General features: G+C 40.9%; 1 protein-coding gene across 3 annotated transcripts in view; it reads right to left on the minus strand.

Annotated features, from left to right (window-relative positions):
• The window catches only part of fam49a (family with sequence similarity 49 member A), a 44119-nt gene that overhangs the window by 5165 nt on the left and 26719 nt on the right, over positions 1 to 12235 (minus strand). Inside the window, exons 3-9 of one of the 3 annotated variants that reach the window (XM_036005377.1) lie at positions 5482 to 5561; positions 5063 to 5142; positions 3057 to 3178; positions 2326 to 2431; positions 2074 to 2210; positions 1837 to 1914; positions 211 to 327 (exon numbers count right to left, since the gene is read on the minus strand). In XM_036005377.1, the coding sequence (XP_035861270.1) occupies positions 211 to 327; positions 1837 to 1914; positions 2074 to 2210; positions 2326 to 2431; positions 3057 to 3178; positions 5063 to 5135 (633 nt within the window). In that variant the 5' untranslated portion in view covers positions 5136 to 5142; positions 5482 to 5561. The remainder of the gene's footprint in view (positions 1 to 210; positions 328 to 1836; positions 1915 to 2073; positions 2211 to 2325; positions 2432 to 3056; positions 3179 to 5062; positions 5143 to 5481; positions 5562 to 12235) is intronic. The other 2 variants (XM_036005378.1, XM_036005379.1) reach the window with 2 other exon arrangements.

The following is a 12235-nucleotide window of genomic DNA, read 5'->3' on the forward strand; positions in this document are numbered from 1 at the left end:
GCAGTCCACAAACAACTGACTGGGCTGTCTTATTTCACTGTTTTGTGGTTTTGGAAGGCACTCCAGATAGCCAAGTGTATGTGCACAAGCACTGAAAACGTGAGTTGTTTCACAATACGTTTCCTTTAAGCGCGAGATGAGATTTGCGGAGTTAGAAAACGGCGACTGTGTGGCGAGTTCGTTGCTCTCACTCAGCGTCAGCCCTCTCACCTCTGTCACAAAGTTTGTGGTTGCGTTGCTGAGTGTCTTCAGCATGGGTGTGGCTTCGGCGTAGAACAGAGACATCCTGTTGGCCATCTCGTTGTTGACTTCCCTCTCAATGTCCAACTGTAGGCGCACAAACGATCAACACAGACAAACAGGAGGGTCAGGTAGGAGGGTTCATTCTGTATTTTCCAATGCACCAGCATCTCCCTCATATGTATTGTATTGTACAGAGTAGTAATAACCAGGTTGCGATTTATGAATAAAAAGCAGCAATACCATGGATATAGTGCCAGGCGTGCCAAACACTTAAATATGCACTTCAATAATCAATGGAATTTTTTTATTTAACCTTTTTTTAACCAGGAAATAATCCCATTGAGATCCAGAATCTCTTTTACAAGGGAGTCATGGCCAAGGCGGCAGCATCAAAGTTTCAACATACTGTAACAAACAGCAAACAACTGACTTAATACAAAACAGAAAAATGACATTAATAAACACTAAGAAAATCAGAAGTCTGTAACAGGACATGTGCATTCAGTGGTCAGGAAGTCCTTTATCCTATATATATATATATTTTATTTTTTAATCTTCCACGCTAATAGAATAATCTAGATTAAGGTGACTTTGTAGCTCACACCAAAAGCACTTCCACCAAACACAGTACGGGTTCGAGGAATGACGTACATCATGTGTCCGTGACCGAAGGGTGCAGCTACCGACAGCTTTAGGCATCAGTAGAGAACATAAATAAGAAGGCAGCCGGTGCAACACGGCCTCATAAAGAAAAATACACCAGTGCTCCATTCTACGGTTGTATAAAGAAGACAAACCCACTTTATCATACAACTTGCAATGATGTGTGCGGAAACTACCGAGAAAGTAGAAAACACAGCGCTTTCAAGCCAGAGGTGCTGACACGCTATAGTCTGGCTATCACCAGACCAAGCTCAATCTTGTCTTTGAAATCTTTTAAAAACAGCAGCGACAGCAACGGGTTGCTGCGCTTCGGTGGCCGGCTTGTTGAATGTAAACAAAAACGCTAAAGGACTCTGATGACGATGTAATTTTACGTTGAAACGTCACTGTTATGCACCTTAAAAAAAAAAAAAAACTAAATAAAAAAAAAAAACTATAAAGTAAGAAGACATCTGTGTTGCACAGATTCTTTTTTTACTCTACACTGTTTAGTCCTGCCCTGGTTGCACCGGATTGTTGTGGATTGCAGAAGTGCAGAGAACCCTCTCTTTTTCGGCTTGCTTTCGCTTCTCTATCGTCATCGTGTTAAACCCGCCAATAGCGCGCCAGGTGGATAAGCCAGTTTGTGATTGGTTCCCGCAAATTTGTAACGGAAGCAGGATAGATAGACGTACAGGTTTCCAGCCTGAGCTGCAGGGCGAAATCAAATCGCCGCCAGATTGGGATAGGTTTACCCCGTCTAGACACACTAGGCAGACAGCAAAGAAACGGTGGCGACGGTGTGGGACACGCCGCTAAAACTACGATCAACGATCCCTTAAGATGGTCTCCTCTTGTATGTGGATTTGAAAACCCCCAGAATAAAAATGGCTGTCAGCCTAGTGCCAGCTAAGGTAGATCTAAATCGATAACAGCTTCTGGACAACTCACATTCATGTTGTTTATCCGGTTCCGACTGATGGTTCTTCTGTAGTAGCTGAAGTCATTCTGGATTGCAGGAATTCTCATCTGAAGGGACACAAGAAAACAGTCAGAGCTCGGACAAAAACGCATTTAGCACCACTTAATAAACAGTAAAAAAAATAAAAAATAAAATAAAGTGTAAGGGTGTGGCACTGAGTGGACTAATGAGGGAAGAGTGACTGAAGCACAGTGTTTCCAGCAGACCTTGAGCTCATCGAAGCGCAGAGTGAAGTGGAGGATCTCAGCAAACTGTTTGGCCAGCGCCTGCTCTCTCTCCAGGTGCTGAGTGGGCGTGAAGGGCGCACAGGTCAGGCACTCCAACAAGTTCTGCAGAGCCTCCTCTACACACACACACACATACACACAGAAGAGATTACAAGCTTTGATTTTTTATTTTTTTTAAAAGACGAAAGATGAGAGAAGAGGAGGACATTTTGTTCTACACTGTGACCATACCTAGTCTGAGAGAGAAACTGTAGAACTTCTTGAGTTTGATGACCAGCGGGCAGACCGAGTTCCAGGCTCGCTCCTGCAGCGTGAAGTCACTGGGGTTTTGAATGGCCTGGAAGGAAAAACAACAACAAAAAAAAAAAACAGCACAAAACATCAGAAAAACTCCATGATTACTAAATACAGTCCATTAGGGCTGTCGTGATCACAGACATCTTGCACCAGGGGCACCACAAACAGTGTATGCTGTGGAGAAGATTGAACTAGTTCTGTTCTGTGTTTCAGCAAAACTTAATGTCAATTCAGCTTTTCATCACATTTCACGTGTGTATTGTATGGTCCCGGGTGTTGTTGACGAGAAAGAACAGAACACTTTTCTTATATTATTCACGTAGGACAAGACATGTAAAGTCTTTGTGTGTGGGGTTGATGCATAGACTGTATAAGTGAAGCCAAAACTTATTGATTTGCCCCCCCCCCCCCCGGTGGCTGGCTGCAGTACAGCTTTATTTTCTGAGCTCACTAGATGGCGCTCTCTGTTCAACAAAGGGTTGAAAACACACTGAATTGCCATTCCTTTAACCTTTTTCTTTGAACAGATCACTTTGGTCACTACTGTGCAGACTCTGGTTTCAAAATTACAGTGGGAGGAAGTGGAGACGCAATCGTCCATCTTTATATACAGTCTGCGGGTTGTAGTAGTTAGTTTTGTGTGCGTGTGCGTGTGTGTTCCCTACATCTCTGATCTCCTGGCCTGCTCCTTTGTACGCCTGCAGGCCAGTCAGGATGTTCTCAGAGTCCTGGAGGACTGAGTTCACCTGGTTCCACACCTCACGCTCTCCTTCTGTCGGCTGGGCATCTAACACACACACACACACACACACACACACACTTAGCTGAGTTACTGTAGCAGGCAATACAATACAGACACATTTCAAAACTGATCATTCTTGCCTTTTCACATCAAGAGTCAATTTGCGACTGTTTTGTAAGGTTAGGAGATTTATAATGCATCTTTAATTTGGCACGGTAACTTGATGTGAAAGGGCTTTAGTTAAATAAGCAAAAACAACAGTGTTTTTGATCCTGATGGAACACTCTGGAGGAAGATGGGCATGTGTGCTGAGTGGTTTTGTCTCTAAAGAGCAACTCAAAGTTTGTTCATTGTGCTGAGGAGTACAAAAGCAATCAGCACAATGAACTGTGTCAAAGCTAAAAGCACTATTTCACTTCAGTAAACAGTTGTAGCTTTTAGCACATACAGACTATACACGAGTCCACACACAGTCAGTATGACTGATGCCTTTAATTTGAAATACAAACTCCAAACATTATGCGTTTACTTACTACACTCATAAGACTGGAGTTGTCCATAAAAGAGTGAAAGCACTCAACTGTAGACCGAATGGCTCCCCACCAGTTTCATAATCAAGTATCCATAATGGATCTGCTACACTGGAGCCGGGTGCATTTACTGCATCCTGCCTCACGCTCAAAGAAGTCACGCTTCTCTGTTGACACCAAAAAATTAAAACAAAAGAAATCTGGATTTCGGAGTATATTTCAAAGCAGCCATATCTGGAGTTTGACTGTAAAAGAACTAGCATGGAGTTATACAGTATGTGCTGAAAACTGTTAAGTGTTCTACTACAGTGAAATGTTTACAGGGCAGTCTGATCCAAAAGCATTCTAAAGCAAGCTCTTGGATAGACATGGGAGCTACAGTAGAACCTGGTTAATGAGACGTGCAAAAAAATGTAAGTCTGGATCACAATTCTCATGGAATTTTTACGGCAAAAACAACAAAAAAAAAAAAAAAGATTGAATTCATTGTGTCTGAATATAGGAAGTCTATAATTGAAATAAACTGAATTCTACTGCACTCTGCCATGCCTGCAACCTACAGACAAGCATGCTGTTTTATATTTTAATATTGTGGGAGTCCATGTAAGGTCTAAAAATACAATCACAGGGTTTCTACAGGAAAGTACAGATTCTTAAGTAACACGCTTTAGCTATCATGCCCACAGAAAGAAGAACAGCTCTAAATATAAATATAGAGCGTCGGTGACATCAAAACTCAGTCTGGGCTCTGTTTTGCATTTTAAAACCCCTCCACTCCCATTATTTCCTCTTTGCTGAATAAACACAGCCTGAGGTTGGCTGAAATGCAACTGTGGAGGCTTATTGTGTTTTTTTTCTGTAGGAGGTTTTAGAAAAAAAAAAAAAAAAATAGCCAAAGCAGATTTATTATCTGTTTTAGAATGAACTAATTTGTCTATTTTATGCAAACACGAGGAAGCACTAACACTGATTGTGTAATGAAAAAGGGTGACTACAGATAACAGGACTATGCAGGAAGAGAAACAAGGCTAAACACGGTTTAATACAGTATAAAAATGGACCTGATAATATTGTGTTAGTGATTACATTATGTCACATATACGCATGAATGAAATGTGTCTCACTATAAGTGCACATACGGGGGCATGCATGCAGATAAGTTAGTAAAAGCAGACAAAAGCAGAAAAAAAAAGGTCAAGGGTCAGCTCCATTCTTCTTCAACTTGGCATGGATTGAATGGATTTCAGAAGCAGACTGAAATCAATCATGAATTATAATAAATGCATTACAAAGGAGAAAGGTTGACAATTCATTAGTTGAATAGGCCGAACCCTGACCAGAGAGGTTAAAGGAGAAATGAATTAGGGATAAGGGGAAGACAGATATAAGCTGTGCTCACTTTCAAAATCAAGGAAAAAGTTTGGCCCCTGTTCAAGCTCTGTGCAAGTGAGCACTTTTAACAGATTCCCCATTTGGTTTCTGCAAGAGAAGAGAAAGAAGAAAGAAAGGAAGGAAGGAAGGAAGGAAGAAAGAAAGAAAAAGTGTGTTGTTAAGAAGTCATCAAGAAGTTATTTGACCAAAGACGTGAGAAATGGCAGATCGAAGCTGAAAGAGCAGGAGGTCATGACCGAGTGAAAAAAAGGAAAGGAAGAGAGGAGCATAAGCAGACTCGGTCGGGGCTCGGTGATTCGGAGCAGAGACCTGCTGACAGAAAGGAAACGGCTGAGCTGGTTACAACTCCCACCCCCCCCCCCTCTCCCTCCCTCTCTTTCTCCATCCACCTTTTCTCCCCTTGTTCCACTCCTCCGCCAGACTTACTTTCAAAGTCCAGGAAAAAGTGTGGATAGTTCTCTATATCCCTTGTTAGGACTTTTAGCAGGTTACCCATTCCAGCAAACCTGATGGTCAGAATACAGTAGTGAAAAACAGACATAAAAAAAACAGACATGAATACATATATGTTTATAGAAGATACATTCCATGTGCAGTTAACTGTGTACTTGATATAAACAGAGACATTTATCCAAGTAGGACTCCTATCCAACACAGGTTGTTTCCATTTGTTCCGACTGATAACATTTTCTAATTGAATAGTTGCTATTGTAGCTCAGTTTATTGGAGCTAATCTGGAAGTGTGTGTGTGTGTGTGTGTGTGTGTATGTTTCTGAGTGCAGACATTTGTAGCAAAGCAAACTACAAGCCAGCGCATTGGACTGGCACCAAATTCTTCACTAGTATTTCAAGTTTTTTTTTTTTCTTTTTGGCTACCTGAATCAAGGCAACAAATGTCAGGGGCCTTCACGTTTGGGCCTTGCTCAAGGGCACTTCAGTGGTAGTAATGAGGGGAGGCACAAGCGCTGCTCTTTCACTTTCCCCACCCAGACTTTATCCTGTCGGTCTGGGGATTGTACCAGCGACCTACCGGTCACAGGCTCGCTTCTTTAACCTCTAGGCCATCACTGCCACATTTCACATTTGTGACATAAAGAACATTTTGTGTGTGTTTATAAAGCATGCATGTACAGACTGCAAGAATTTAGTCAAAAACTACTTTGCCTTCACATTGTGCACGTGTGTTCATGTATGTGTATATGTGTGTGTGTGTGTGTGTGTCTCCTGGTCAGTAAAGAGTTTGAGAAAGCAAAAATGTGGTGGACAAAACTGCTGAGGTTCTGAACTCATTTCTCTCTCTCTCTCTTTAGGATTCAGGCCTTTCTAAACGTGGCCAAACACAGGGATGTAGCCCTAAATGGCAGTTACACTCTATAAAAGGTTTTATTGGACGCAAGAGGCAGTAGGTAGGTAGCAATTTCCAGGAGAAAAGCCTACCTCCTCCGCCATGGAGGGTGGTCACACACTCTGTAATCACAGCAGGCCTTAACTTACAGCAGCAGAATATATGGCCATGGTCGCAGTAAAACGCCACAGCACATCATGGGGATGCTAATGGGAATAGTACAACCCGGCTGGGTTCCAACGATTTTTGTTATGTTCATGTCGGGTGGGAAACAAAAGTATTCTGATGGCCATTTGAAAATTTAAATTTAAATAAAGACGCACTCTAAAAACGGACTTAAAGTCTTTAACAGGGCTGCACAATGAGGGAAATGTGCATTAAAGCTGTTGAATATTGCAATAATGATATTACTTGCGATAAACAGATATTAAAGTGTATTCAGTTCTGCTGCTCTCCGTATTCTTTTTTTTTTTTAAGATTATTTTTTTGGGCGTTTTGGGCCAGGCTTTTAGGACAGCTGAAGACATGAAAGGGAAGAGAGGGGGAATGACATGCAGCAAAGGGCCGCAGGGCAGAGTCGAAACTGCGGCCCGCTGCGTCGAGGAGTAAACCTCTATATATGGGCGCCTGCTCTACCAGGTGAGCTACCCAGGCGCCCTGCTGTCAGTGTTCTGCTAAAATACAACAAACTGCTTGTTGAATTTAAAACAAATGAAAGGGAATCATTTTCCAATATTCTTTTATGGACCCAACTGAACATTGAATTGGCACCACTAAAAAATGGATTGGCGTTTACATTTTAAGGTGCAGTTTTCTACTAATATTTTCTTTTAACTAACAAATCTTGTGTCTTTCGCGATACGTGGCAGCCTTTTCGTGATGCGTTTATTGCGCCAGTTGATACTGCAGTGACGATAAAAACTATATATTGTGCAGCCCTAGTCTTTACACACATCTGTCGTTTAGAGTCGGTCTATTAAAAGGACATGTTGTTGCAGATTCATACTGTGAGAAGAAACTATAAAGAGCACACAGTTGTTTCTTTTTACACACGCTGAGATCAACCTCTCTTGGACTTAACAAGCCAAAGTGTGAAGCGACAACAGAAGAGACTCTGTGCTGTAGCGTGCGCATGATAATCACACTGCATTTCTCTGCACAGCCTCCAGCAAGCTGTCGACTATTTCTAATAGTGGCATTCATTCCTCCTGTTGCACTCCTCATCTACAATGACAGATTTGATTCCGGAGAAATTAGAAATCTTATAATGTCTCCGTCTGATGATGACTTCCATGCAGTCGTGATTGAATCTGGGGTTTAAACACAAGGTTGTACCAGAAGGGGGCAGTGCTGCTTTACGTTACAGTTCACTACCGGGGATTCAAGTTGGCGTGATATCGTGTCGGTGCATGTGCTGCAGTAGTCTACAGCATTCATTATCTAGACCGACGGCTAAGTTCCTCAGCAGACTCCCTTGCCTTTATCCGCAGCCAAACTCTGCTTCTGCTACCCTCAGGTATCACTTCACCACTAAAACAAACCAGTTCTATCAGAGGAAGTTTCCAAAGACTTCTCAGCAACATCAAAAAACGGAGTGTTTCTTCACACCATGTGACAATTAAAAAGGTCCAGTGACAACCAATACAATTCTTGATTTGACATGCCTTTTCATTCAAAGCAAAGAGTAGGAAAAAAAAAAAAAGTCCTATTCAAGCTTTTAAGAGATGCCTTAAGGAAAAGTATTCACATACTGTTACACTGTTGGAAATCATTAATGTATAATTTCCTACACAGCACCAGAATTGTTTTTAACAACCTCCAGAGAGCAAATTTATGATTTTGAGTCATAGGTAGGTAGGTGTGTGTGTGTGTGTGTGTGTGTGTGTGTGTGTGTGTGTGTGTGTGTGTGTGTGTGTGTGTTTTAACATAGCTAGCGAGCTGATTACTTTGTGAACACTGGGGAGTGATGTCACTCAAGCTGTAGCTGCATTGCATTCTGGTATGCTAAAGGTTACAGTTCACGGAGAAAGCAATAATTCAGAGCAACACTTGGACTCGAACAAAACGGAGCCGTCTCCAGATCCAGTAAAGAGTAAGCGATAGAAAAAAAAAATGAAGTTTCAAACGCTTGCAAGATGCATCAAGCCAATATCCTGACGTGTATCAACCTAACACAATGATTGATTGTATATGACGAGGAGAGGTATGAGTGCAAAGCATTAGACAAAAAGAACAAAGACTGGGTGTTTGTAAAGTCAGGTTTCTGCACTGCTAAGCCAATAAAACATGCCAGTGTGTATGTTTATGCATGTCCAAGCCTCACAAAATATCCTGTCACAGTTAACTTTACTAGCAGTTAAGTGCATGCTTCTGCTGTGTGGACTAGCCAGGTCTGGCAAGGCGAGACTACCTAGAAGTTAACTTCATTTGGCACTTATGTATTGTAATTCTGTGTAATACACAGTGTTGGGAGTAACGCGTTTAAGTAACGCAATTACAGTAATGTATTCCTTTTTGCTGTAACGCAGTACTATAACACATTACTAATTAAATTTCGGTAATATTATGCATATAATGCATATTATTGCTTTTTTTCAGTCGTGGAAAGTAACTATGCCGTACTTCAATACAACTGTAAGGTACTTTTAATTGAGTATTTTCATTTTCTCCTACTTGCCTACTGTACGTTTTACTTCTCTATTTTTATAGCTTTAGTTACTTTGCATATTCATATTCATTATACAAAATATTAGTAATAATCTATGATGTATTAAAGCGGATAAAGAGGAGACTTTATTGATCCAGTGGTGAAATTCACAAGCTACCTGTTAACTTAACTTCCGCTGTTAATTTTGGTGAAAGTAACTCAAAAGTAGTGTAAAGCATTACAATTCAGAGACCGTAATATTGCAATATAACTAATTACTCTCAAATGACAGTAACTAATAATCTATAATGTATTACATTTTGGAAGTAACTTGCCCAACACTGGTAATACAATGGTTTAGCAGTGATGTGTCCAGAATGGGACTACAGTTGCAGACTCGAGTCTTCAGATGGTATCTACAGTGTCAGGCATTAACCTGTGACAAGACAACCGCAGGTTGAATACATGTTGAGTCCACCTGCATCATCATACATACATCTCGTTCATGCAGAGGGTGAGCCACTCCATATCATAAACACGTTTACCCAAGGTGATTATCAGCACAATGGGTAAGCATTATTCTTGACTGGCACACTAGAAATTAAATTGTTGCACCTACCGAGCTTTACAGAAGCATACGCTGCTCTCTGTCACATGAGACTTTCCCGTTGCTACGAGTCAGTCTGATTCCTACACAGGGAAGGAAAAACGACGCAGGGAATTTTCTCGTCTGCTTGGTTCCTCTTTCTCAGCCACTTATCTCTATGGCCTGGACCGAAAGTGTGGAAACTTTGATTTTCCTCTTTTCCATAGTATTTACCATTAGCTGACGTGGGTTCGAATAAAGCGGAATAGCACATATAGTATTAATAACAGTATACCATGTAAAAGGGATATTTCAATTTTGTGAAGAATATGCTTAGGGTGCAAACCACAAACCATTTAAAAAGTACAAATCTGAGACAACAATAGATTTCTCTTTGTAATAATGCCCTTTACAAGAAGCTCCCAATTTAAAAGAAAGAAAGAAAGAAAGAAAAGACAAAAAAGAGCTATTGTGAAAAAACGGACCCTGGAACAAGAATGACCAAATCCATTTTTTAATAAAAAAAAAAAATAAATAAAAAATTGCCCAAATGCTGTTTAAGGAAACGTCAGATTTGTGTGACTGGGGAACATTATATTCTGTGAGTCAACTTGTCGGTCCTGATCAGCGACCTGCCTTTAGTTTCCATTATGGTTGTTCTCAGTGACACAACCTGAAAGAGAAAACTGTCCTCCTTTATCCTCAATTTAAACATTCCACTTGCTTCCAAAAAATGTGCTTGTGAAACTGTGCAGCATTGTGCTGTATAATTAAAGCAAACTCCAAGCACCAAAATGAGTGCCACGTTTAAATTGCCTCCCCTGCTCTCTGAAACAACCTCTGTTCAGAGAGAAATCGTGCTCAGAGCAAACGCCAAGCGAATGAATGTGAGTCAGCATTTTGTATTACTACAAGGTTTAATATTTGTCTCGTATATGGAAAGTGGGAAAAGGTTTGAGAAGTACAATTATCAGATGTCAATAGCACTTTCACGTCTAATATCAGCGTGTTAACCTATAACCAACAACACGGACAGAGAAGCATGAACAAATGGCAAAAAGTAGGATTTATGTCAATCAGTGAGATCCATTTTTAATGCAAGTTCTTGATTAAAAAGGTACCCTGTGGAGTTTTGGACTGCTGGTATCACTATGGAGCAGCGCTGTTTTATGAATGGGTGCTCGTTTGTGAAAAGAAAGCACAAATGAGTGTGTGTAGTTCACATCCTGCTGTTGGTTTCACATGTTTTCCGCTTATCGACGGTTGGTAGTGATGACGCAGAGAAAAGCAGCAACCCGCAAACAAAAGGTGAAGAAGCGCTAAAGAAGAAGACTGCAAATTAGCAAACATGGATGTGAAAGAAATCATGATTTAGGTGATTATTAGCCTCGCAAATGCTTAATGAGGACGGAGAAGTTACCTAAATTACACGTCTGTCTGTTTGGGCCTATACACAAGACGTTTTAGTGAGTAACACTGAAGGTAAATAGGATTTTTGTTTGTTCACAAGAAAACTCCACAGGCCCAGGGCACCTTTAATGAACATATTTTTTGCAAAAGACAAAGCAGGGCGAAAATTGTCATGCCAACAGAAAATAACTGCAGCTGTTCTCTTAAAGCTACAGTGCGTAGTTTCTGTTGCCCCCATGAGGAATTGAAAAAGTAATGACAACAACACTGTCGGTGCATCCACATGATAGTTGTATGATAGTTGCTCGTGGCCAAGGAGGACACGGAGGATTAAAAATACATTACGGGCTCTTTAGAAGAGGTATTTATCTTCGCTCAAGTTTCTGTGCGCGAAAGTCGCTGGAATACACCATTTTGTAAAGCTAGCCGTACTGAGAAATACAGAGAGAGTTGTGTGGAGCTGATAGTCTTAGTTAGCTTTGTAGCAACTCATTTGGCAACGGCTTGAATGTGACGGAAGTTCATTCATTATGAATAGTTGTGCACTATAGCTTTTTAAAGCACATTTTAATTTGCAGATCTAAACGTGTAATTTGTTTTTTTTCAACCCACCTGGACAACTTTGCCTTATTTATGCTTCCTTTATTATGCTCATGTTCCAAACATTTAAATTTTCCGGTACGACAAGGCATTTGTAGTCCACAGCCCTTTCCGATTACATAAACATGCTTTTTTCCCCAGAGTCAGATTCATGTCCTCAAGAAAAGCCTGTACAATTGCCGAATCATGTTTAATCTTCTAAAACATGTGGCCATGTCTAACTCATGGGTTGGTAAGCAGAAGCCTTTGAGTGGCATCAGTAGTTTCATCAGGTACACATTATGAAAATTGCTCAAATGTTGCTTAAAGTCACAGTCATTTCACTTAGTAGACATTAAGACATTTGAAGAATGCGACGATCATTACAAGTTTTGCTCTTTCTGTATATAATACAGGCAATCTAACAGTCTTTTCAGTTGGCATCTGTTAGTGCAAACTTGCATCAAACTTAAGCAGTGGGATGTGGATATCTTCTGGGCTTCTGATGTCAAAAGTTTGGGAAGCCCTTCCCCCTGCCCATATCCGAGAAATATTGACTGAAGGTTCAGTGTTTCTCTTTAACAGCCCCAAGGACAAACCGTTCAACTGCCTC

Source organism: Sander lucioperca, chromosome 9 (genome assembly GCF_008315115.2).
Source record: "Sander lucioperca isolate FBNREF2018 chromosome 9, SLUC_FBN_1.2, whole genome shotgun sequence".
Lineage (NCBI taxonomy): Eukaryota > Metazoa > Chordata > Actinopteri > Perciformes > Percidae > Sander > Sander lucioperca.